General features: G+C 34.4%; 1 protein-coding gene across 2 annotated transcripts in view; it reads right to left on the bottom strand.

Moving 5' to 3' along the window:
- Positions 1–27,770, bottom strand: part of GABA-B-R3 (gamma-aminobutyric acid type B receptor subunit 3) — a 66,863-nt gene that overhangs the window by 5,740 nt on the left and 33,353 nt on the right. The window contains exons 5-17 of one of the 2 annotated variants that reach the window (XM_029303498.2): positions 27,481–27,546; positions 20,568–20,759; positions 18,278–18,505; positions 17,564–17,624; positions 5,023–5,146; positions 4,390–4,506; positions 3,924–4,062; positions 3,550–3,666; positions 3,287–3,448; positions 3,021–3,124; positions 2,382–2,675; positions 1,581–1,825; positions 975–987 (exon numbers count right to left, since the gene is read on the bottom strand). In XM_029303498.2, the coding sequence (XP_029159331.1) occupies positions 975–987; positions 1,581–1,825; positions 2,382–2,675; positions 3,021–3,124; positions 3,287–3,448; positions 3,550–3,666; positions 3,924–4,062; positions 4,390–4,506; positions 5,023–5,146; positions 17,564–17,624; positions 18,278–18,505; positions 20,568–20,759; positions 27,481–27,546 (1,862 nt within the window). The remainder of the gene's footprint in view (positions 1–974; positions 988–1,580; positions 1,826–2,381; positions 2,676–3,020; positions 3,125–3,286; positions 3,449–3,549; positions 3,667–3,923; positions 4,063–4,389; positions 4,507–5,022; positions 5,147–17,563; positions 17,625–18,277; positions 18,506–20,567; positions 20,760–27,480; positions 27,547–27,770) is intronic. The other variant, XM_029303497.2, reaches the window with a different exon arrangement.

The raw sequence follows: 27,770 nt of genomic DNA on the forward strand, positions 1-27,770 counted from the left end.
TCTCTCGCTCGCTAATAATATCGGGTGATGTTTCAGCGATCACGGTCAAGTTGATCCGGATGATAATTAATATACATGTACGCAGAGCAGATGCGAGATCTATCTCATGATACACACGTCTTGTGCTCGCGTATATAATGTGTCATTGGTGAAGCACCGGAGCGTAAATATGCACGTGCATGTCACTCGAAAAGCGGATATTTCGCGAGCGAAATATGCGATATATTTGCACTGCAAACGATATAATCGGCGACCGATGAGTTTTCGAGGGAAGTTTCCTTTTGTCGCGCGCGAGAGATATACGCGACTATATAAGCGAATCAATTACAAAAGCGTATTCCGCGTGTATTCCGTCCACTGTGGCGAATATAAATGAATAATCGAGCGATTGCATTTTATCTCCGTAATCTGTAAAAAGATGTATTAAATTAAAATAAATGGAGAAGGATTTATTTCTGCGAGATTGAACACCTAGAACTCTCTCTCTCTCTCTATTCAATGCGGTTCCATTGGTCAAATCTAAAGTTAAATACTAAAACTTTGTTATATAAAGAGGATTGGGTGTCCATCGCTACTTTGTTTCGTTAAGGCTCTTCTTCTGCACTAACAATAAGTACAAAGAAGCTTTATAAATATATACATATACATTTTTTGTATAGAATTTTTACAGTGAATAATTAACACGCTATAATTAAAGTTTCTGCGAGAAACTTAAACTCTCAAATGCTAAGTTTGCGCATGCATGTGTTTTTTCCTAAGAATAATTGCTTTGTTTCGTAAATCTAATTTATGAAACTCGCAAATCATCTCAATGCGTAGAAGAAACTTTGAATAAGGTTAAATGGGAGAGATATTTTTTTCTCTTCTAAACTAACATCTTCTATAATTCAAGCTTTTTTCCCACTTTTCAAGTCAAGCAAACAAACGTGAGTGGTTTCTCAGGCAATCACGTGCAATAAAGGGATTTCTGTCACCTTTCTCGGACATCTGACCGAAAAACGACGAAGCGAGAAAAGTATTAATATTTAATCTCTTCCCTCTCTCCTGCCTGTATAATATTGGATTCGTCGTACAAGTTTTGGCGAGTCTATTCCTATCTTATTGTGGTGTATCTTTTCTTAACAATCCATCAATCATACTTTTATCAGATATATATATTCCAAATACTTTTGTATTATGTTAGTTAATTTCAGTTTCGTGTCTTTAATAAATTAAGTAATGTATTTCGATAAAAAAAATTTAATCGTTTTTTCATAGAATTAATACGGACATTAGCTTTCAAATTTAGCTTAATAAAATTTAATTTCTTTTGCAGAATACGATACGAAATCTATACAATGGTCAAATCGATACTCTCATCTCACTTATCTTCTTTGTGCTGAATCAAAGCGCGCGGATCTTTTGCCATCGTTAAATTCTGTTCGACTGTTGTATCTTGAGAAGAATTTGATTCAACAGACGAGAAAGGGTACGTTAAATGTCCAATGTAATTTTAAGATTTTAGATAGCAAAGATTGGAACAGCGTTCATCTTGCACGACGGATTTCTCTATATATAATAATCCGTCAATTTACGCTTACCGGATGAATCTGCCGAGGGCCAACTCGCTCGAGGAATAACCGGTGGTAGAACACTGAGCAATAACAGGGGTAAACCACCCCCGATACTTGGATTTCGTTGCGGAATCGAGGTGCTTGATGAAGCGCGCGACGGCTCCGTTGGCTCTTGAGCAAGTTGCTTCTCCAATCTCGCCAATTCTAATTCCAGCTGTGCCATTTCACGTCGATAAACTCGGTTTTGCACTTCAACGCGATACTGTAGTTCTCTGTTTTTAGAGAAACGCCGAATTCTAATTTACATATTTCGACAATTTTTTATGCAAGTATCAATTCTTGTACTTTTACAAAAAAATAATGACTTTCATTAAGTAATATTTAATATAATACATATTTAGAAATTTTTCAAGTGAAAATATCTCAAATATATATATGACAGACACATAAATTTTAAAATAGCAAAAATGGAAAAGTTTCGTAAACGAGTCTTTCAAAAGAAAAATAATACAGTTATATTAAATAAGTTCAACAGTTGTTCTTAACTTTGCAAATCGTAAAAACTGTCGTTTGCGACTCAAAGTAATTTTTCTCTCGATATTTCGGAGGAATGCGTGGGAATCTAGCGCGTAGACGCTGGATAAAAGGATATTGTCTCTTGAGATGATCCACCCAATCGATTATCCTCCGTTAAAAGGAGAACTTTTTATCGCTACGTCGAACGCGATTCTGTTGGCTTTTTGTCGTTCTTTTTCGTGTGACTTGATCATTTTAAGTTGATATTTTCTCTATTTCTTTTTTTACATCAAGAATTCTTTGGTCACTCACCTTCTGTCATCGGTGACAAATCTGCGCGTATTGCATTCAATCTTGAGACCGAAACTCTGCACGACCGGGTCGGCTCTCTCCCCCGCTAGAATATTCGCTAATTGGGGTAGAAAAAGCAGCGCCAGGGTCGCCGTCGTCGAAGCCAGGATCAGAGCAGTGATCGTGACGAAGGCCAGGGTCGCGCGATCAGGCATCAAGTTGGCTAGCACTACGACGATACCCGACGTGATTACTACGAAGTACACGCTCATACCGATGTATTGCGAGTCGTTTAGAGCTGGAATCTTTACGTGCCTGAAAAACCATCAGCGATTCATATAATCCTTCGTGTGAATTGGCAGTATTCAAGGAAACCGGTACCGAAACTTAATTCTCCCCCAAGACGCATGGAAATGTATGACAGATCATTTCATTTAAGCCGAGCTTAAACAATCGACATTCCAGGAAAATAATAAACAAAGCAGGATTACAATCCTGCGGAGAATAATCCCGCGGAAATTACAGATATATGTAATATGAGAAATAATATCTGTCGCGTTTGCGAAACGACTCGTGAAATATGCAACAGATTATCTCTATTAGACTATTACTGAGGGAGCTTGCTTGCCAACTTCGAAACCTCTTTATCTTCGAACTCACCTCGTTTCCCAGGCCATATAGACCCCGACTACGAGCAATAAACCTTTGTAAACGTAGAGAGCGCTTAACCAGCCGTTCGTATGCTGCGAGCGGCACACCTCCACCTGTGTAAGGGCAAATAAAGACGCGAATTAATTACGATTACGGCTCGTTAATCGTTCATTATAATTGCGCAATCGTGACGTTCAACTGTGGCCGTTCACCGTGACTCGTTCGAGATGACGAGACAAGCCGGAACGAGTCTGTCTCCGTTTCGCATCGGTTACCTGAGGTTGATAGACGACCCCCCGGTCCTGCGGGCTGATCTCCAGGGTCAGATTTTGCAAGTGACGTTGCATCGGGTCTAGAATCACCCATAATGTTACCACGACAACGTCAATCACCAGAAGCATGCAGATCAAGAATATCAGCTGAGTATCTTGGAGCAGCTGAAAAATCAGATAAATAAGAAGAGTTCTCTTTGATACAAATTTAGGTTTTATGTTTAATCATCAGATGTGAGAAGATAATATTGTCAATGTCGGCCAACCTTGTTTTTGACGACTCCGCTCCGGCTTCTGGTGAAGATCCTGTGTACTCGATATGTCTTTGTGAACATCGAGCCAAAAGCCAGAGAGAAGCCAGCTGATAACAGGTACACTCTCGCCTACAAATAAAAAATGCGCACGATGTGCTTATGTTAATTTCTATTTAAAAAAAAATATTCCATAATATAATTTATATTTTAAAAAATTGTGCCTTTTATTATAAAATTTCTTTTCTAGTAATTGATAAATCGATAAAATATTGATGTGTATATTAATAGAGATTATTAGCATGCATATTATGTAAATGAAACCAACACCTATATTATTGATCGCATCATCGGGGACGTTAATATTCCCCATAATGAATGTTAATCACCTTGCACACCGTAGGATAATAACCATCGCTGTCGGATAATGTGGCGTCGTCCAGTCCCAAAAGTATAACAGCACCATAGACCAGGCCACAACCGACAGCCGCCATATTATTCAGCCTCGGGCTTGAAAGTTTTATGCTTCTGCCAATATCCAGGAATAATGAATTTGAATGATATATCGTGATGATTTACATATAAATTTATTGATGTATAGCAAACGTCATGAGGGAGCTGTCTTCATTTATTTTGATTCGTAAAAAAGATTGCCACGATATATTTATTTATGAGTTTTTTTATTACTAAAATAATTTATATATTTAAACAAGATTAATCACGTAGATACTATATTTAAAGCAGATAGTTTATTAATAGACATTACTTACACGCTTGCACTTTTTTATCTGATTTTGTCAATAATATAAGACAATTGTGCGTGCATGCACTGCTTATATTGAACAATAAGCTTACTTGTGTTTACGAAAGTGAAGATTGAAGGCCAGGAAAGCAAGAGCTAAAGTAACACCAACACTGGCGATGCAGGTAATGGCGAGGAACGCAGCAGGTGCCACTGTCACCATTCGTAATCTGCATGCAATAATATACACGATCACTCGGGTGGCTCTCATGGGTTTGATGAATTATCGACCGGTGTTATCGAATGGCGTATAAATTAATTTAACACCTTGTTTAAACGATGTTATAATTGCTACCACTATTACTATACATAACTCGGTACGAGCTGTGATTATATCGAAATATTGAAAACGTACGCGTGTTGAAAGGATTAAATATTTGACGGCGATAATTTTACAATAGCCGCGTGTTCATCTATTTATATAATATTGATTATTTCATTAATTTTACTTGTGGTCAAATTAATCTTCATTTATATATTATTAAATCTTGATTTGTATTGATAAAATTAGACATAAAATATTTTAATTTTTTTTGTAGTACATTACATGTCTTTAGCCACTTAAATATGCTTATTCAGGAAGATATATGCAAATTAGAAGGTTTGACTTATCTAATAATAATTGAATGATTCAATCAGTCTGATAATGCAATTCAATGGAGTCTGATAATATTGATAATACATACCGGAAGACCCTACGAGCCGCTGGTACTTGTCCTCCGGGCCATCTTGTAGCCTTACACCCTGGACAGTTCATTATCAGTTTCCCATCTTCGGGAGTGTAGATAGCTATTCTGCTAATAATGTGTCCTGTAATCGAAAAACTTTTCGATCAATTATCCGAAGCGCGTCGCGTAAAGTGCGATAAAAGTGCGCTATTAAATTGCAATTTCGTTCCAACAAATACGTTTTTAATTTTCCAGTAAATCTTAAAGGAATTAATAACTATTATTTAAGATTAATCAATAACATGAATTTTGGAGTTTAATATACACTTTCATTATTACACTTTCAATTTACGTTCATTACGCAGTTTCTGGAATGTGAAAAAATCACAATTATTTCAGAAATTGAAAGTTTATAAAATTCTATAACGATGCAGCGAGATAGATTTTTCATTGGACTAAAAAGGCTATCGATTTTTATTTTAAACTAAATTTTTTTATTCGCTCTGTTCTATTTCGATTTCTTCTTTCTTTCTTTCTTTGTGAATGCCTGATAAAACTGCTCCATTCGTGCGTCGGAAAATAAGTAGCGAAGAGAGATCGAGATGTCCAAAGGGACGTTTATTCAAGTTGGGAGTGTAATTTCCTCCCTCTTGCCACTTCCGATTGTTTGCACGTCTACCACTTTCTTCTCTTCATTCGAAGGCAATTTTGAAGCAGAAATTAATTACTCTACTAATGTCCGAAACTGATTATGTGCGTGCAAATAGAAAGAAATATTAATGTTTGACAGTTGGACAGTTTGCGAATAAAAATAACAACAGCACCAAACAATTCACAATTATATCTGATCAAGTTTTTATATAAGTATTATTCAATATTAATTCTAGCAAAATAGACGTGACTTTCGCCAAATGTCGATGATTATCTTCTTATTGGAGACAGAATTATATTGCACATCGAAAGGGCAACGTTAATCAAATCGAGGCTTTAATTGCTTTCACCTCATCCTTCGGTATCTTTAGAAAATCCATTACTCGCCTCTTTTTCTCCCGTACTCATCCGGCGATTTATCGGCCAAAGTCGATAAGCTCGGATATTCTCCAGGTAAAAGGTGGATTGGTTCCGTGAGAACCTTGTCAGCATTGCTATCATCGCACCTGAGGCCGAAATTTCAATAAAAAACTTATTCAAATAGCGAATTAAATGCCATTTGATTGCATCTGATCGATTTTGAACAATTATTTCAAATCGAAGCAATTATTTTATATCAAAGCGTATAACAATTTAATTATAATTATTTATTATGATAGTTATACAAAATTATTTTCTTACTTTTTACATTAGTAGAACATAAATTACACACATGTCAATATTATCCGATTTTACATAACAATGAATTCGATTCGATTTTTAGAAAGGATTTTCTTATATTTTTAAACACATTCTTCTATTTTTTTAGACAGTTTTTATGATTAGCATTAATAATTAATTTTCTCATAATTTTATGGTCGCCCTTTAGACAGAATAACATTACGTTATATATGTCACGTGTTTTCTCAATATTTTTTATTATCGAACAAAAGATTATTTTATTAATATTTTTAAATATATTAATTATTTTATTTTACTTATAATAAAAATATATGTAAGTAAACGTATGATATGATTCCTTTTGTAGTTTAATGCAATATTAGTCAAATGTATAATAATATGTCGATCCCATTAATACATATCTTTTTCGTATGATAGAGATTTGATAATCTGTTACAATTTGACGATAGAGATGCTGTTTCGCTCATTCGTATTCGTAGCATTATGCACATTGATTCAATGACGATGCCCAAATTGCTTTGAATCGATAAGCTAATGCATTATTCTAGGAAATAATGCTAATTTGATTGTAGATTGTAAGTGAATGAAAAAATTAAAGCTAAGTTTCCTGGAGCTCTCCCAGTCATTGGAGATATTGATATATCTCTAATGAATCTTTAAGCAGACTTTTCTTTTATGTTTTCTCGGCTCTGAAACAAAGGATAGCAATTTGGAATCTGTGTCAAGTTCTTACAAATATAATCGATAATTGTATTTTTTCAGTGATACATTTCAAAATTCTTTCTTCCTTTAAAAAAGGCATGTTAACTGAGTGAATTTAATTTTAATTGAAATATTGAGGCCTCTTTTCAGCAATGCTGGTTGATTGTCTCAAAATTTGCTTCGTGGTTTGAATCACAACCAAGTCGTTTGACAGTTTTACATAATAGAAATATATTTATATACAGCTATTTATTTAAAGAGCGAATGAAAATAAGTGTTTAGTTAAAACTCTCTTTATAATTATACATATATCATACCTCTTATTAAACTTCCTAAAATAATTTATTGATATATATTACACGTAATTAAAATAATATTTGAAATATAAGATGTACAGCATTGTGTTGCTATAAGAATATTTAAATTAGAAAATACTATTCGTTATTTTATAATCCGAATTAAATTTTCAAAATTATTTATACATTATAAAGTAGAAAAATTATTGAATTTATCTATTTAAAAATATAAAATAAAAAAAATTTTGAGAGAAAATTTTATATTTAAAATATATTGTTATAATATTTTGAAAAAATAGAGGAGAGAGAGAGGCATCTATACAGTTTTCTTCGACTAATTATCTACGTAATGTAATATTTCTACCATTCTCACTCGCAACATTTCATTCTTATTTGTTCGAGACACCGTGTAGACGTCGAGAAAGAAAATATTCGTTCTCAGAATAGCAGATGAAGAGCATTGATGTCGTTCGAATTTTTCGATACTCATTAGAGTCGTTGCTCAAATGCTGCGTTATTAAAAATTCAAATTTAATCTATATTTACAGAATAAATTATATATCACAAATTCGAGAGAAATATTGAAAAAAGGCAAATTAAAGAAGTTTTGAATTCGATTCTATTTCATTTTTCTGCAATCGTGATTGTCTTGCAATCGCAAACTAAACCTTTATTGTAAAATATCGTATTTGAATACAATATGGTATAATAACTTTTGAATAAATATAATTAAGCTGAATATATATTATGTAAAAAATATTTGTAATTATTTAAATGCTCAAATGCAGAGCACTAAATTTTTTTATTTTTTGAAAGGGAATTACTGTAGTAACTTCTCTTTTTTTCAATTAACTAATATTAAGAAAAATAAAATTTACTTGAGCAAATATAATACTAATATTAGGAAAAATAATACTGATATTAGGAAGAATATATTTTTGGTAAGTTTTAAAGTATTAAAAGTTAATATAAAATTAAGAAATGGCGCGTGCATAGCGCACTTTCGTTGTTCTAGTATTATATAATTAATATATAAAATCTATTGTGGGGATATTATTCATATATCAGAAATGCGCTTAACAATATCATTTTTATATTGTACAAACACGAGTAACACTTTAGTTTATAAAATTTCAATGTAAAAAAATATAATTAATAGTAAAGTTACATTTACAATTTAAAAACATAAAAATAAATAAATTTCGTATAGAGGTAAAAGATTCGCTTGAATAAGTAAAGCTGCTAGATCCTATCAATTAAAGAACGCGGTCTATACTCAAAGTATAAACCTGTTACGCAGATTTAAAGTTTCAGTAAAGTACTTATCGTATAACAAACGCGCGAGCCAAGTGCTTTTGCCAATTTGTTGTTATTCTCATTATACAAAGTATTTTAGATTTAAAGGATCAGTCTGAAACAGTTTGTATACGTTTATCAACAATTTTCTCGTAGTACCAAGAGCAGTTATAGCTATCTCGCGTCAACTTTAATTCCAAGAGCAACAAAGAATAGTCATATTAGATTTATTTTTCTTGTTGGCAAACGAGCGAATGCTTGCAATTTATGCCACCTATATCACCTTTTGTTTCTCTTCATGCCGCGTTTATGTGAATTTCTTTCACGTGCAGCTCAAAGCGTTTAAGCCATTTTTTACACAGCCTATATATTTTACGGAATTTCAAATTTACGATAAAAAAATTGATTTAAAATGATGTAAAAAAATATATCTATAGAATCAAATCCCGTACGTTGTAACTAGAATTTAAGAATAAATTTTCTCGCCAATTTTTTCGCAGGTCTCTCACGCACTTTGGATCGCGTAAAGCGAGCTTACACCAACGTCTAACAATTTGCTCGTCTTTCATTGCGTCGCGTGAGCTTGCACATCGATCTCTCGCGAGCTCTCGCGTGCGGCGCGATGGTGATTATCATTTGGTAGCGAGGGAAAAGAATTAGCGCGCGTGATTACACGGCCGTATAATAAATTGTCGGCCAACCCTACCGGACACATTGTATTCCCACCCTGGTCATTTGAACGGCGTAAACGGCGGATAAAGGGATCTGTGTCGTGGTTTTACAGGTGGTTTTATTTTACGCGCTTTTTTTTCCTCTACGTCCATCATATATTCCAACATCGGGCAACAATTTCTCCGCGGCGAGAAACCGCGTGTAATATTTCACGATAAATCCTCGACAACACGGCACGCGGTGACTGCTCTTGCGAGTTTCATCCCGCGTGAAAATTGCGAACGAATTTTAAAATGCACACTCGAGTCTCGTCGCGGCGGAGCCAATAAAGATGGGTGTTGCAATCTCATGCATTAAAATTACATGCATTATATACATATTGGAATAACAATATACAATCTCTTTCGAAAGAAATTTGGCGACACAACAAAGTACAGGAGCGAAATAGATCGCCGTGGTAGTCGATAATGATTAATGAGAAAGCAACGGAAGTAACGAAATGAAATAATGATACGATAAATGTTACTGACGTAAACGCGATTGCCTGTATATTGTTCTAGATATTCGAAATAAGCGACAATTCTATTGGGTCGATTCCATTCGGTAGATATATGTAATCAGATGAACTATATACAATCATCTCGCTGTCATAAATAAAACAGAGTTCAATCGTGTATACGCTGCAGAGTTGCCTGCTTGCACTCGTTTATATAAGATTTTCGATACGATCGCGAATACACATAACTTGGTTTATAATTTTTCTCTCTCTTTTTCAAAGATACCAAATCGAATCGATAATCTGTGACGGCCCGTCGTATAAGGAACCTCTTCCTATATCGAATCATCATGTTCAGTGTTCTTTGCAACCCTCTTTAACCTATATGAAGAACCATCATCCAGTCAGTTCAATCTATCGCCCTCGATAAATTTCTTTCATCCATCATTACGTACGATCAAATGATGATATACGAGAAATACGCGATTTCAAACCAATTCACATCATTTCATTTTTATACGCGGAAGATTATATATATATATTTCATCTTTCTTTATATCTCTTTCGTGAATGCACTATATATAACAATGCCTGACTGTTTGCCGTGAAATTTGATTAATTGCAGTAGGAGTTTGACAGCTAGAAACAAACGCGTAAAAAAACCAGAGACAGGTCACAGGTGGTAAACGCGCGGTGCGGCAGTCGATACTATTTAATTTGTCCAAACAGCAGAGCTCTTTGTGCGAACCCCCTTTGTAGTCGTTATTGGCGTCGGAAATTCGTGCCAGTTTGTTGACTTTATCTAAAATCGATGCTACCGACTCGGTATCTGAAAAAGAAGTCGCATCTTCGCGAGTTCCAAGCAAGGTTAACGAGCTAAACGATGAGCATGTGATAAACCACAGACGGAGGTTGCACGTTATCAGAATGGCGTGAAAATGGCAAGAGGTCAAACCAAGAGAGAATCCAGTGAGAGAAAGAGAGAGAGGGGGAGAAAGATGGAAACAGGAAACGAAAGAGAATGTGTCACCCCTTTTTGAACGAAACCGCTAAGTTACCAACCCCTTCTGATGAATTGTCTAAAAACTCTTAATGGAGAGGAGAATACTTCTCTGCCGCACAATTGTTTTTGTTTCAGCTGACACATGACTAATGATTTTCCACCGCGATACATAGAGTGGAAAATAATTTTTTATGAGTTTCAAAGTCTTTTTTATCGTAAGATTATACGGGATCTCACCAAAACACGTTGTAAGATTAGCGGTGAAAGTAAAATATGATGTCTCTCGAAATACACAGATCTTATTGCCAAACAAAAAAGAAAAGAGCAAGAGAGACAGAGAGAGAAGTAACGTTCAACCTTGCGGTAACGTAGCAAGAGGATCTTGAGTTTAAACAAAGTGCTTGGATTATCTGCGTCTCAATTTCTCTTTGTTAAACTGACTAGTGGCAAGAAAGGCAGATGTTAATATTTGTAAAACTCAACAGAATCTCTTCAAAAAGTTGTAGATAACAGGTTCCGATAACAAGTTGCCAACATTTTTGACAATCTTCTAATAATAAGAAACAAATTATCTTGTTTACGATGTTTACAAAAATCTTACTGCCTAAAAAGAATACAATCGTGGAAAGAATTACATCATAAAATTTATTAATATTTATAATATTATTAAATATATTTATAATAGTTGATAGATCATAAAATTTACTGATTATCTATAATGTCATTACATTTATAATATTTGATAGATAAATCTATCTTTAGCTTCAAAAAAAAAAAAAAACATTCGCATCTTATGTACGACATTAAGAATAGACGAGAAAACAGAGGCATTTATCTTCTTTTTTTCCATCGAAGCTTTTAAGAGATTATTCGTACCGTTTTTAGTTCCCGAACAACGCGAGCAGGTACAGAACACAAGGAAGAATAATGAGCCCGCGGTCTCGGAAACGTCGAGGCAGCGCGAACGTACGGCTATACTACTAACGCGGTCCGACACCGTCGGAGATATCTGTGTCTGTTATCGGTTGCACGAACGGAGCACGTTACGCGTACTTATGCACTTCACGAGGGAGGCTTGATTTCGCGGAGAATTCTAACGTCGGAATCGTAAGCATACCGTAGGATCGATGCCTCTGCGCGGACCACTCGAATTATACATCGGCATTGTTTGTACCGACCCGGAGAGCAACTCTTGACCCATTGTTCGCGACTCATCGGGGCGGTACCTCGTAGATCTCGAATCTCGCCGACGTAGACGAATCTCGAATCTCTCTCGCGGGAAGGGTGAATATGGGATCGCGTTCCCTCGATGCATTCGCGCAAGGCACCCGGATTCTTTGACGTGGCCGCGGGGTATCGATTATCGCGACCCTCGCGTATAAAATTCACGAAAACGACGAGATCTAATCATCCGAATAATAGATCTCGTCTGCGTGAATTCCTCTCACGTATAAACTTTCATTTCAACCGCGACCCATGTGTCCATTCCGCCTCTCGAAATCTTGTTTTCCGCGCCTAGGATTTTCGAGCACGATTTGGTTCTATATTTCAGATTTCTGGGCTGAATGTGATGGTTATTCAAATTTCGGCACATGCGCACATCCGGAAACTCACTGTTTGCACCGTCCGCAACATACGATGGTGCACTTAGCCCCTGCATTTTAACGACGCGATTTTCGCTTGACGGTTATGGAAATTGCATACACTCGATGTAAAATGATTTTCGAGGTCTCTTTTAGGTGACTCGCATGTCAGATGTACTCGAATCTTATCGCAATCCGAATGATTAATTCGATTTTGAAATCCAAAATTGAAATCGTAATTTTATTAGCGTGTTATTATTTTGTACAAAATAAATTTGGGAAATTTCAGCGAATACATGTGTGTGTGGACATTTCTCCTGGGAGCAATGCGAAAGCAATTAGGGAATTTCTTGGTTTTGCAGCGCTATATTTTGCATTATTACCACGATGTGCACGACGAGAGGTATTTGACGCAAGCGTAATTACATACAATAACACGTTAATTACCTGCATTCTGTAAGCAAAGCAAAATTGAAAGATTTCCATTTTTTATATATCAAATTGTTTGACACCGGATTACATTGATAATAATATTGGCAGGACGTGAGCGACATGCTGCTCTTCTTATGTCTCGTCTATACTAAACTTGTCATTGATTTTAATTCGATTTAATTCAATTTTAACTTTCGTAATAAAAAAATATTAGCTTAGTCAAGTAATATCGTCAAGACACTTAGACTTTTAGTCTTATCTCCTGCTGTCGATTTTGTCAAAAAATGTCCAATTTCTAATAATGTCTGATTTTTGTTGATGTATAAAATGCCGTCGATAAAACGCCAAACATTATTAGATATGTGTTATTGCGGTGAGATTCACGATGACGATCGCGTCTCATAGCTTATATATCTTAGACGGATTCAGACCACTCTGGCGTTATCCGGGAGGGATATATAAACCGCGACATCGACCGAGTTGATGTTTGCTCTGTTCCGTGTTCCTACAACGGAAACTCCGTGCAAAACCCTTTACGAGCATTAAACTTCGGCGCCGACAAGGGATTTAGGCGGTTCTTTATTTTCAGGATCTGTTAACTTTCTCTCTTTCCTTTCCTTTTTCTCACAACCAACATAAAGCGAAAATCTTTCTCGGAGAATTCCACTTGGGCGACGGAAAAATGAAATCGTCGCCTCGTGCGTCGAAACGCAAATTCTCTAACGCGATGCCGTAAAAAAACTAACTGAATATGCAATTGGTCGCTTTTATTTTCATCCCGTTATCGGACCGCCACGGGATTGCGATTTGATGTATGCGAATTTAATTTACTCGGTTAAAGGCAGACTACCACGTTTCTAATGTATCTATACGAGACGCTGATCTATTTTTGACACACTTTTGTCCATTATTTATATTACACTTTTTCTGACCATATTGTTTCATCTTCTACAAAGTTTTTATTAACAGCGGTAATTCATTTTGTTTTCATCATTTTATGATCGCGCTTAGTTGAATATCAAATTTTTAACTCTTTTTAAGCTACTCGATTTTCGAAAAGGGAGGTCTATTACAATTTTTCTATAGTCCGAACCATACTTTTTCATTTTTTAAAGCGTTTTAATTATTAACAATGTAAATGAATTTTTTCCTGAATTTACTTCACACGGCTAAAGGCACGATTATGCATATTTTCGCTACGTTTTTAACGTTTCTATATAAAATGTTAGTTAATTTTCGACAGTTGCCTATTATATTTATATTTTATAGTTCCGTTTATATTCTCTTATTTTTTAAAGAGTTGTAATCATTGATTTCACTATTGATAATAATAATTGATAATGATAATGAATAAATGGATTTTAATCGAGAAGCACACATTCGCGAAATATTCCGTTTCTATATATTCAATTAGCTTTCAAATTTCTTATCGCGTAGCTCACATTTAATTTATATTAATTATAAGAAACATTTTTATTTAAACATATTTATTGTGAGCTTATAAAATATTTTTTATAACTTATTACATACACAACGAAATGAGAAAGCTAATACGCAGTTATTGTCCTAAATAACAAACAAATCGATAAAAGACTATAAAAATTTAGTGGTCAAATATTAATCAATTTATTTCAGAAAATAAATTCTGTAAAAACTTTTTCACGTAATTTCTCAGTTTGTTGTATTTTCCAAAAAAGGAAAAAATTCTTTTTTTTTCAATATTGAAATATTACACGGTAAATGGTTGAATATGTTAAAAAACTTGATGCCACATATTGGAAATCTATAGATAAAGTAAAGGTCTAGTGCATTTAACGTGATTGTGATTGATTGCAATTAAATATTGAGGCTAAAGCAGATGAGTCGATTTTCGAGGCATAATTTGTATGTGTGTGTGTGTGTGTGTGTGCGTGTGTACATAATACATTTGATTATCATCCAGTACCTATCGAAATGACCTAGAAGCATAATAATCGTCCCTTGATGGTGCATATATAGATTTTAACACTTAGCATGAGATTCAAATAAATCTTATCCCTCCCGATGAAAAAGTAAATTTTAATAGAAAAAAGCGGCCATATAAAATTTGTAGAATGTTTCTTTGGTTTTGATATTTTCCTATAACAATATTGAAAGTTAAATATTGTCTATACTCTACAACTTCAATAATGCATGGACCTGTATTTGATTTAATTCAAAGCTACACAATGCCATTAATCGATACATATCGATTTCCTGTTAAGTCAATCTGCAGGAGACATTCGATTTCACATTATGACATTGCACTTGTAAATAACATCGGAAAGCACGAAACAATAAGCTTTATACACGCAGAATAGGGTGTAGCAGATAATTACTACTTTGATAATTTAATTAAAATGCCAAATATGAACTCTTGATCTTTCTTAATTTGCCTTTAAAAAAAATGTAAGTTAAAATAAGAATTTAACAGTAGACATCACGTGTGCCAGAGATATCTGATTGCAATTTTGAGTACAAGAAGCACTCAGTTTTATAATTCAATGCCAGTTTCGCGAACGAAGTTAGTAGTTGTACAGTTGAGCTACGTCAAGTTAGCAGTTGCGAAGTCTATGCGATTTCTCGTAGAAGTTCTTCCCGGACGAATGGGAATGTCACAAGAAGTTTTCACGCCTATTTGCTATATAGCGAAGCGAGAGTTTCATCCATTAATAGTAAAATTAGCAACAAATGGATTATCGTAATTTCGAACATCCTACACGGATTAGTATTCTAATCTAATGGATACGAAAATCTCATTTTACGAATAAAAGGACTGAATCAATAATATGTTACATTGAATACGAGAGTGACATAACTATGCAGCAAGCCACACGGAATTGACAAAAGGGCTTAAAAAAATAGCTTATCTCTGAGGAATATAAATGGAAACGTGGACCAGTTACCGCGATGCATATCTGCATTCAGTTCTCTTTGCGGTTTTTCTAAGGCAAATGCGGGTAATTCCACTCGTGCATATGGCGCATTTGAAGAGGTAGTATTTTGCTAAAATATATACCTATATGTGTATATATATATATATATATATATATATATATATATATATATGTATATATATATATATATATATATATATACATATATATATATGTATGTATGTATGTATGTATAAAGAGAAAAACAGATATAGTTGCATGGGTAATTAAATAATACCTATTACGACAATGTTAACTAACTAAATTTATAGTTCAGGACGTGCGCGCGTACCGTAGATACGTTTACGAGAGAAGAAATGACAGGGAAAAGGTAATCACACGGTGTCGGTATATAGCACGACTTGCTCCACTAATGTTTTCCTGAATTAATTAAAGTTACATCCGAGTGCTACAGCGTTATCGTAGCGTTAACGATAAAAGATGACTAATTTTTTATTTCACGAAATAGGCATAGTGTTGCAGTATACAATTATTTATAAACGCAAAACACACACGTGCGAGTTCTTTTTTGTCTGTTGGCAATAAAACAGGAAATTATTATAATTAAAAGCGTAGTGGATTTCTACATTTTTGACGACATCATTACGCGTACACATTATTTTTATATCTTGCAATTTCTATAATTATTTATACACATATATGTATATATTAATATTTCTTTTAGATTAGTTAAAAATATTGATTACACTCTGCAATAATTTCTAAGTGTGATTTTCATTCTCTTTTTTTAAGTAAAGTTGTAATAATTGATTAATGTTAATCAAAAATTGCTCAATATACCTGAAACGAAACATAATTATCATGAAAGTTCATTTAAATGCATGAGATACTCGCGGACAGCGTTTGCAAAAATATTAGATAGGGGCAATTTGCGAAATATCGATGACAACGGAATTGATCTTTCGAGCTCTCTTCATATCAAAGCGAGCATCCAAGAATAATATCGTTTCGAGATTCACATAAACGATCGCATATATAAAGTGCAAAATGATTCCTGAAAGAAGAATTGCGTTTTCTATTGAAAAGAGTATATATACATATATTAAACACGAGAAAGGGAGACGCTGTATCGCGAATTCGCAATTGTGATAGGTCGAGGTTCTGAAACGGAAATGCCCGCAAACAAAATGCATTAGCGGGACGCTAGACGTGTGTCTCGTAATAGAGAAAACTCATAAATTGGATTATGTGCGCGTTCACGCGCCAATTGTCCCCGTGATAGAGGATACGCGATTCACCGCATCGTTAGAGTCAAAGCCATTGTCTGTGCTTTCAATCCAGTTGTATCGTTTTCATCGTGTCGCCTGGCGTAAGCTCTCGCTTATTGTACATTTAACGGCGTTATTGACATTGGTGTCGAATGGATGAAGCGTGATGTCCGGAGAGCATCCGGCGAAATGTGCCAGTGACTCGTCAATGAAGTTTCGATTTGTATCAACAAATGACGTTTATCGTGCTCCAAATCTCTTGCTAAACCAATAATTCCCTGATCCTTCAGCTCGCGTCAATTGATTCGTTAAATTTGGTTATTCTGTTCTGCTGACTTCGGAAAAGCAGGCTCATAGATTGTGCATTCGGAGAAATATATACATTTTATACTGTATCTTTTATTTAAGTATCTTTATTCCACTTACTATGCATCAATTGATTCGTTAAATTTGGTTATTCTATTTTGCTGACTTCGCAAAAACAGATTCGTAGATTGTGTGCCCGGAAAAATATATGGCATTTTACAAATGTATCTTTTATTTAAGTATCTTTATTTCACTTACCATGCATCTGATAAAACGCTGTAATGCCCACGCGATCCGCATCGTCGAAGGAAACCGGTCCCTGCGAACACGACGAGAATATATGAAATATATGAAAAATATATGAACGAATTCGGTGCAAAATAACGATGGAACGTTGAAATCGTGTCATATAAAATATAAAAATTAATTAGAGTTTCGTTAGCGCAACGTAAACCCAGCCATGCGCTTATTTATCATCAACTAATATAAATTAATGATATAATATCGATTTGTGCAAATTATGAAAGTCCTCCTTTAAAAATATATTACTTTAAGAAAAGTAGGTAGGAGTACAATAGTTTATAATCTCTCGAGACTTTAAATGTGTGTGTGTGTGTGTATCTTGTAAGATTAAATTTAATTTGTCAAAACCAGTTTTTCATCTTCAATTAAAAAATAAAAGTTTGAAAGAGACAGAATCGTCCGATATTTCTGTGTAAAGAAGACTTAGAGTTAGTCAAGAAAAATCTATATAGACGAAGGGATGTATAGATATTTGTGGAACGTCCTTGTATATATATATATATATATATATATATATATTGTATATATGGTATATATATATCTCTCTTTCGGATTTGTGTGAAGCAATTTTGTACTTTTCCGTGACGTTTCTCAAGTTTTGCGGACGTACGTAATAAACGGCCACTCTCGATGCTTTATTTATACTTTACTTCGCCTGTCCGGACTCACCGAAACTCCGATAAAGTGCAGCAGTTTCAGCTGATCCAGCAAAAGGTAGGTGAAATCCTTTCTCGTATGCGTGTACCTCGCCATGCTCTCGTTCTGTTGATTCAGAAGGACCTCGGTTTGGGCGAGAGCGAGTGCCATGGCCCACACAGCATCGTATGTTTGTCCCGCGAATTTCGTGGCGTTCGCGACGCCTCTCCGAACCAGCTCCGAAGTAAAGTTCGCGCTGGTCTGCAAAATAAACGAGGATACCGCATGAAGCGTGTCGGACAGTTCGCGAAACATTCGCAAACTCATATAATTAAAAAAATTGATGTAGAGAGAAAAAGAGACAGAGAGCGAGATAGAGAGAGAAAACTGTTTAAATGAACGGACGCGCGGACGTTAATTTAATTTGTCGCTTGCACCAACGAGACATACGTCCTTTCGTTCGAAAAAAGGTGTAGCGCAAGAGTAAAGAAAAAGAATTTTATTTCTCGTTAATTAAACACCTATCAAGATTCGTATCCAAATTTACAGTATACTGACGCAGTATATTGAAGAGAAAAAGTTATTATAATTTTTAATAATGTTATCTTTATTTTAGACGCAATGAAGCGCGCTACAAGCCAGATCAGTGAGACTCGCAATCCGATTATTCACCGGAATAAATTTGCGTAATAAGTATACAAGAATGATAAACTTTGATTTTTTTTTAATTTGCAGCAGCAAATCTGATTAAGTGACTATAAATCGCGATTTTATTATAGATTAACATATAATAAGTATTCTCGAATCTTCTTGCATGCGTTGCATTAAGCTCTCTCGCTAGAAGAGAAAGTAATCAAAGTACTACTACTTTAATAATAAGTTGCAGTGTCACATAGTGTATACTTGCATTTATAATTTTATGCTCTGATTCAGAACTTTGACAATTGTGCACTAAAAGGGAATATGATGCGATATCGGATCTTCCTCCTTTGTGTTCAACATGCTTGAAATACTCTTCCAGCGGCTTAACTTTCGGAACGCGTGTCTGCTCTGTTATAGGCTAAAAAGTTATGCAATTATACTTTCAAGAGAATGCTAAACTCGTTATCTTTGACTTTTTACTGATTAATATTATTAAATGTTTCATATTGTGTTATATACGTTATATATAATTCATGAATAGAGTAATCACTTGTAAAATAAATTTCGATTTGATATCTCATATAAATTGGCACTAACAATTTTTTTAATTTTATTTTTGTCTATTAGTAAAAATTTTTATCAATTTTAACATTCAAAGCTAATAAAAAAAATACGCTTTTTTCGCGCTTATTAATAGCGTCATAAAAGTTTCCACATTTTAAACTTAATTATCTTTGCCATTCGGTGGAACGAAAAATTACACGAATATACGCCGGCAGAAATTATTCATGATGATATCGCGAGAGGAAGTCGTGTCCCACGGCATACTCGAGATAGATCTATATTAAAAAAGTGTTCGCAGAGGAGACGTCAGTCGGATGTGAAAAGCGTGATGTACACGAGCCACATACGACGGCCCCGCGAAAAGTCTATTTTCGACTGTCTATTTTCATAACTTGTTATTTTCAAGAATGCTGGAGACTGACTTATAATGTCGGTTATGACGACGGGGCTCGTCGTCATTAGACCGATTAGACTTAACGCCAGAAGGTTTAATGTGTGAAAAGGAGGTGCTCGCTTACGTTCCCGTTCATCCCTCTTTCCACTTTGAAGATTACGGGTCCTTTTTTTAATAGAGCAGAATAAAAAGATGAGTTTGTCGGGAGACCTTTAGCTTTCTTCGCCTGCATACTCTAATTTTCGCTCACGGGACTTCATTTATTACGCTAGCAGCGGCAGCAGCGAGGGGTTATTATTGCTACAGCTTCGTGACTAAGCTTTCGCATTTTCGTTAGCGTTCGTGAGACTCACAATTTCGTAATTATCGCCGTTATCGTTAGCAGTAATGGCTGAAATAATCATTTATTTTTCATTCAACGTGTTTACGAGTACATATTTAACAAAATGTTGCAAATGCAATTTTTGCTAATAAAAGAAATCGTAGTTCAAATAATTTATCAAAGGATACGATAAACAAAAAGAAGAATAGGTAGAAAAGAAGTATAGGTAGAAGAAAGTGGGGAGAAACTGGAAAAATTCTCTATACATGTCGTTCAGAAATTAATTTAGCTTAATATTATGATTCGATATATTAATTCAATGTAGCCTTTTTTATTAGCCATCTGTTAATAAACTCAACCAACACTTTTAAACGTTTATAAATCTTGCAGAAACGACGTACCAATCCTGAGTCGCTGATCTCGTTTCCCACGATCGTGTCGTGGCTCTTGACGATGATTAAACCATCCAGAGTCTGCGACAGCTGAGAGGAAGAACATTCTCCGACGTTAGCGTGCCAATCGCTCGTCAAGTCGACGGTTTCACCTGGCAATATCCACGCGTAATCACCGCCGTGCATCCCGAGCTTCCAGGCCTGAAAAAAGTCATAGCTCGATGATAAAAGGGGTTCAAGGTAAAAAAGAAAGTTTATAAGCATGTTTTCGCAAAATTTATTCTCGACAAAATTCGCCGAGTTCGCCGTTTCGCGCTGTACGCGGAATATGCTGGCGAAACTCCCCGGCATAAAATTAAACACGGGGTTGTAAAAGAACATCGCTTCGGTTCGTCGCGTTGGCGAACAATAGGCGAAACTACAATGCTGCGCCGATATAGTACACGCCATATTATCGCGATCGATTCCGCGCGATTGCATGTTCCAAGATAGCCGAGGACGATCGCGAATTTATCGTTTCTCTTATATCGATCAGTTTTATTTCATCGATTTGCTGAAGGGCCTCGAATGAGATTATACGTCGCAATCGCGTCCTATCAGATTTTATAATATCATCTGGTGAAGTCTCTCCTCCGGAAAAAGCGATCGCGCGGTGTCGGTCACGGAAAATATTTATGACGATCGTGTAACGAGGTTGGATGTTTCGTATAATGAGAAATAACGTCGAGAAAAAAGTTGCCCTTCGCGGCAGAATGTCTTTGTAAAATATATTCCGCCATGTGTTTCCCTTTCGTCTACTTATCTAGCCTTTACGCATCTCGGAATTCTCCGTCTTTCTGCTCTAGAATTCTCTTTATACTTTTCCAGTTTCATAGCTCTGCCGGGTGTACTTTGAGCATTGTAATACCTGCCTAAGGCATTTTATATCGTCTTCTCGCTTTACCGGTCAAGTTAGCGGATGAAGTAGGTCGTCGTTATGAAATTGTACTTTGAAAGCATCTCGGCCAACGCTTCTTTCTCTCAATGGTTTTATACCCTTTATTCATCTTGAGATATACAATCGATTTTTTTCTAAAAGATGGAATTATAATCTTCTATGAGGATAAAACAGTTATATGTATAAAGAGAAAAATAATTATCTAATGTGATATATTGTTTAGAAAGATTAAATAAAACATACAAAGGACATTTGAATAATTATATTCAACGCAGAATAACTGTTAAAATATATACAAATATGTATATATATATATATATAGTATATGTGTGTGTGCGCGTGTGTGTGTGTTTTAAAACACCTGTAAAATAATAATTCCAACAGTTTTTATTAAGAGAAAGTTCTAAGCAATTTTTTTCATTTAATTACATTTTCAATAATGTACACAATTATCCAATAATTTTTATATAAAACTAGAATAAAATTTTTATAAAATTTATATGAAGCGCAAATATATATATATATATATATATATATATATATATATATATTGTGGAAAAATAAAATACTTGATTCAATAATAGTTCTTTTGTTCATATAAAAAGTTATAACCTTTGCCAATGCACGTACTTGTGAAATTATTTTTTATATCGTATAAAAATTCACGTTCTGCTAAAGTGATATATTTTTGTTAGCGATAAATACACGAGAACATGACTTGTCATGAATGAAGAAAGCGTCTTCTTACAATAGAGGATGTAAAAGGAAAGCATCGGATAGGAAAGTATCGAGCACGTGCATTCTCGTAAATCAAGTTGCTATGTGTTTTTTACAAGCGTAACAGCCAGTGTACTAAAAGTGGTAATAAAAAGTTGTTACCTTAGTGCAAAAAGCTTACGGTAGCACAGTTAATGGCTGGGATTATTTGTGGTCCAGCGCTAGCTAAACTAGGAAAGAGGGTGGGTATCTACTTGCGTGCTTTCGCTTTACTTAAAGTACGGGTTTTCGATACCATTGGAATATCGTATAACACGATATCTTCGCAGTGACGGAAGGAAGAGAATTGATAGTTAAGAAATATTGAACAACGGGTATTTTCACTATCTTCACACGTGCAATTTTTATTACAGCGAAGATTTTACGCCTCCTACGAATTTCCAGAGATTATATAAAGTTCGTCTATCTGATATTCTTGATTCAACCGCATCAATTATACAATTCTGACAGTAGACGATAACGCGTGGAGCGAATTGTGCTTCCTCGAAATGATCGATTCTTCCACGTGTGCATCGCAAAATGTTGCGGTTTCTGAATTATATTTTATTGTCCGTTACTTTCTCCAAGGCGACTTATCATTCAATATATAGAATAGAATTGCGGCGAACCGCAACGTGCACCGCTTCAGCTTATCCCTATTCCTCAATTGATCGATAGGTGGAGATTTGTCCATTTTGCTGGAAAATCGTACCTTCGTTACATACGCGTCATCAGCGAATATCGATGTAAAGCGTAAAAAAAAGAGAAAAAGAGAAATGGAATTGAAATCGCACAGGTGGGAAATTACATATTGTTTCAAGAAAAATCTCCGCAGTAAAAAATTCTATCAAATAAGCATATGCTCGATATTAGCCGTTGACAATTGCCCCGCGTGTTATAATTTTGTTATAAGTTAAAGTAAAAAATATTAAATTCTTTATTGATTCTCTCTCAATGGTCGTTGTATTATCATGAATCGATCGTAAACGTAGTTTTTTATACCAACATTACGGTTCATGCAGCTGTTGCAAGATACGTGTGATAGGACCAACGGTTATTGTTATAACTAACAGTAAAATATCTAAGATATCATATATGACATCACATAATAAGAACGCGATTATCCATAACTGGATTAACTTGAAAACACGACCACGTGAAATCATGGCCACGGAAAGAAATTGTAACTACTTTAAAAGTACAAGTTGTGGCTCTACACATTATCGGAATATGAGTAAGAAAATATATATGGTAAAAGACAATTTTTCGAATGCGTGTCACGTCTCACGTTAGTTATATGATCTCTCATAAGAAAATATAAAAGTGAGTATAGGAAAGTATAAGAGTGCCTTTTTATAAAAAAGCATTTATAATGAAGATATCGATTTGCTGTTGTACATCAATGATTATATTAATAACGATCTGTAAAAGATATAATGTATAATCCTATTGTTCGCTTATAGAAAAATGATCTTATCAATCCATCAGCTTCTATACAAGATATTAATCTTTCGTTCCGCGTTATATTCTTTTTCTTCCGCTATATTATTGTGCCAAAAAGGAAACAGACAATGTCTATCCCTATGTAACCGTAATATAAACGGCGCGAGCGTGACTTACGAATATTAAACGTCATCAAAAAACGTAACGACCGGATGAGTCGTTTGAAAACATGATGCGGCATCGATCAATATTTCGATAGCAATCGTATCAATGAATTGTCGATATATGTATACAGCTGATATCCAAGATTGGGTTGTCCCTTCGTTCCCGAAACCCATTCCCGGAAATTCATTTTCACGCATCATTTATGTAATTGATCGATATGAGAGATGTTGAGGACCCTATTCAAGGATTCTCTATTTCCAGAGAAACCCATGCTGATTTATTTTGCGTGTATGAATACTCTAATGAATATGATATTAACGTTGAACGTCCCATAATTTTGATATTTCTCCCCTATATAGGATGGGTAAAGGAATAATCTGAAATTATCCTTGCGCGTGACATGTTGAAGTTTTACGCGGGAATGATAATGACAGTCGAAGAGAAATGGGTACTATTGTCGAGGTTTAAAGTGTCATATGTTTCGCGTAAGATGTCATGTATGTTACGTGACGTTGGTTCGGGTTAACTCGTGAAGCAAACCTATATACGTACTTCAATGCAAACGTGCAGATCGGACACGCTGACGTGCGGCACACATGATTACGATTGTAATACAATGACCTGTCTTTCGACTGTGTAGCCCAGCGCGCAATGTCCGCTGGATGAAAATGAAGCAAGTATAATAACGAGAAAATGTTGGAATTACGCATTAGTCCAAACGCGCAATTATCTAGATTGTCTCGCATTGTTGAAATCCCAGAATTAAAAAATATCTTTTTTTTTAATAACCGAGCTGATATTTTCAAAATTATGTAAGCTATTATCAGAATGTGTTTGCTTAACAATTATATTATAAAAATCTGGCTTTTTAAAAATTATTTTCTGCTTTTTAGAATGTCCGAATAAAAATATTTTAACACTAGAGGAAAAAAACGGTATTATAAATAAAATGCGAGAGTGTACCGTGTGTCATTAAAGTAGGGTTTTTGAATATTTCGAGATATATGAGAGTTAATCTTGCGCGAAAATGCAGCTGTGGGAACATCGTGAGTAAGCTAGGGAAATGAACCATAAAATCTTGGAACACTAAACAGCACGATTTAAAGCAGTGCACGCAGAGTCGGTGAAGAGAGAGAGAAAGAGAGAGCCAGAGAGTTAAAGAGAAAGGGAACAGGGAGACTTATTGCAACTTGGTAATTTGTGGCAAAGGTGCAAGTGGAGCATATATTTCGGGACGCAGCGAACTGAATTTAATTTAAACTCGATGTTTACGTAGCAATGTATATACGTAGAAATTAAATTATTGTGAATTTAAAATAAAACGACGCAATTCGCTGGGTTCTCCTCAAAGATGCAAGAAAATTTAATATTATTCTTCCTTTTGTGCCTCAATTAATATTAATGACAATTACGGGGAATGTAACGCGAAAACATAAATTGAAGTAGCCCGGCATTCAGAATCAAAGTAAGACCCGACGAAGGACAAAAGCCCAGTGGGACGTCTTTGATATAAAATATTTATCAGTAGTTAAAGTTTGTTTTATATCAGACATCTATTTCTCAATCCCGTCTCATTTATAATGAAAGGATTTATCAGTAGTTAGGACTTGTTTTATTCGGACATTTACTCGACTCTCTTTCTCTCTCTCTCTCTCTCGGCAATCCCCAGTTTTCCATAAAAACGAAAAATCAATACATGTGATATACTTTTATTGTTCTATAAATATTTCTTTTCGCATATCAATTTTCAAGCTCTTTAGCTTTCAATTAAAGACTTGAACAAATATTTTCTATACGTGTTTACGACAAAATTTTGCTGCGTTGAGTTGCGTAAACAAGAAAGTGCGGATATAAAGAATCTACGAAAGAAAACCGATTATTATGTACGTATTATACCACACCATTATCAAAAAACCATAAACACAAACGTGCTTGTTTATAAAACTTGCATTATTTTCTTAATGCTAAATAACGATAATAATTTTTTAGGAATTTTTATTCGCTCTTCATTAAAATTAAAGCAATTTTTTAATAGAGATATAGAAAGAGGGAAAAGTTTTATATTGAATATTTATATTATTTGCAATTAAAAATAATAATTTAGTAATAATTATTTCTTACATTTTTTATTGTGATTTTATGTATCATCATTAATTCATTTCTGATAATTTAGAAATAACGATCGCAGTATGGATTATGTATATAATCGAAAATGCAAGGTGCTTCTCTCAATGGATCATTCCGTTTGTTTGCTTACGTATATTCCGGTGTCTCATCTACATGTTCATCACTATGCGAGTCAGATATCTACTTCAAAACTCGTACCACAAACAAGATTCCAAAAGCTTTTGCGAACGATTCGCTCTTAAATTACAAAGGGAATGAGAAGGTAAGCTAAACTCAGTGTTCCATTGGCATTATGCGCTTATACTTACATAGAATTATATGGCTATTGATAACACGTATCTGATACATTTGATATCCACTTTCCACTTCGCTTAAATACGAATATATACATTCATCCACGCACGATATGTAACAAAGCTATCTCATTTAATATAGAGAGAAGAGATTGCTATGTATATACGTATATTTATATATACTATTCATGCATGATACATTTTCATAGGGAAATCAAGTAGGGCTTGATGGTTTTAATTTAATAGACATCGTAGAATCTCTTTGAAATTTTATGACACTATGGATTATATAACATAGAAGCGTTCCGGCTTTTTTCACTTCGGTTTTGTAGGCATTTGCGAAAAAAATCACTGTTGTGTTGCTTCTACGAATTTGAGCGTTCGTAAAATCCCGATATACTGCAAGAGATTGCCGAACGTATTTATTTTGTAAAGTTTAAAGGAAATTGTTGATGTACTGCATGGGCAAAGGCACAAAGATGAATTCTTATCACCGATTAAATATCACAAACGTCAGACTATGTATAACGGATACGTTATTTTTCAATCAAATTTATTGCACTATGCTTTTATAATACTTGACACGGAAGTATTTTCCATTTCCGGATATTATTTTTCCGTAAAATTCATTGCACTGCTTTCGTAATACTCAACGTGGAAGCATTTTTCATTTTCGACTTCAATGACGTATTGAATAAATGCACATTCCGAATGGACATTTATTTATTTTTCAGAATTGAATCATATAATTATGATTGTCGCGTTTATTAAATTTTTTAAAATTTAATTTTGAAGCAAAACAAAACGTACTTGTAAAAGAGCATTTTATTCTTATTTTTTCGCTAATAATAATCGTAAAAGAGATAAAGTAAATAATGCCGTCATTGCGAATAAGAAACTTTAGACATGTATGGATAGTCTAAATGACGGCCTAACTTTGTTGAAATTACATTAGTTGTCTAACGAGAGTTATTAAAAGCATCATTAATTACTTCGTAAGAATATGGTATCTGATATTCTTTATCATTTTGTACTTGCGCTAAAAGTTCTACATTTTATTTTTTTTGTTATAATAAATAAAAAAGACAGAGAAAGTTTAGTTGTAATAATTTAGTTTTAGTTGTAATAATGTTATAAAAAATCTTTCATAAATTTCATATTTAAAAATTTGTTTTAATGAATTTTGTTTTCAACAACTTACCTCGCAAAAAACACGTTGTGCCAATTGCGGTGAGAAACTTCCGATAATAATTCTAGTGTCCAGTTCCTGTAATTAAAAGAGATAGAATGACAATTTTGTATATTTTATTAAAAGTTTTAGTTTGAGTTTAATAAAGCATTATTAATACGCGTCGATTGAAATTATTGATGCTGATAAAGCGAAAGGGAGAAAGGAAGAAAAATAGATAATGAGAGAAACAGAGAAAAAGAGAGATAATTGCACTAATTTTATTCGTGTTATAATTTCGCATTAATTCTATTTAAATTATT

This window comes from Nylanderia fulva, unplaced genomic scaffold (genome assembly GCF_048542155.1).
Source record: "Nylanderia fulva isolate GAGA-0341 unplaced genomic scaffold, ASM4854215v1 Scaffold27, whole genome shotgun sequence".
Taxonomy (NCBI): domain Eukaryota; kingdom Metazoa; phylum Arthropoda; class Insecta; order Hymenoptera; family Formicidae; genus Nylanderia; species Nylanderia fulva.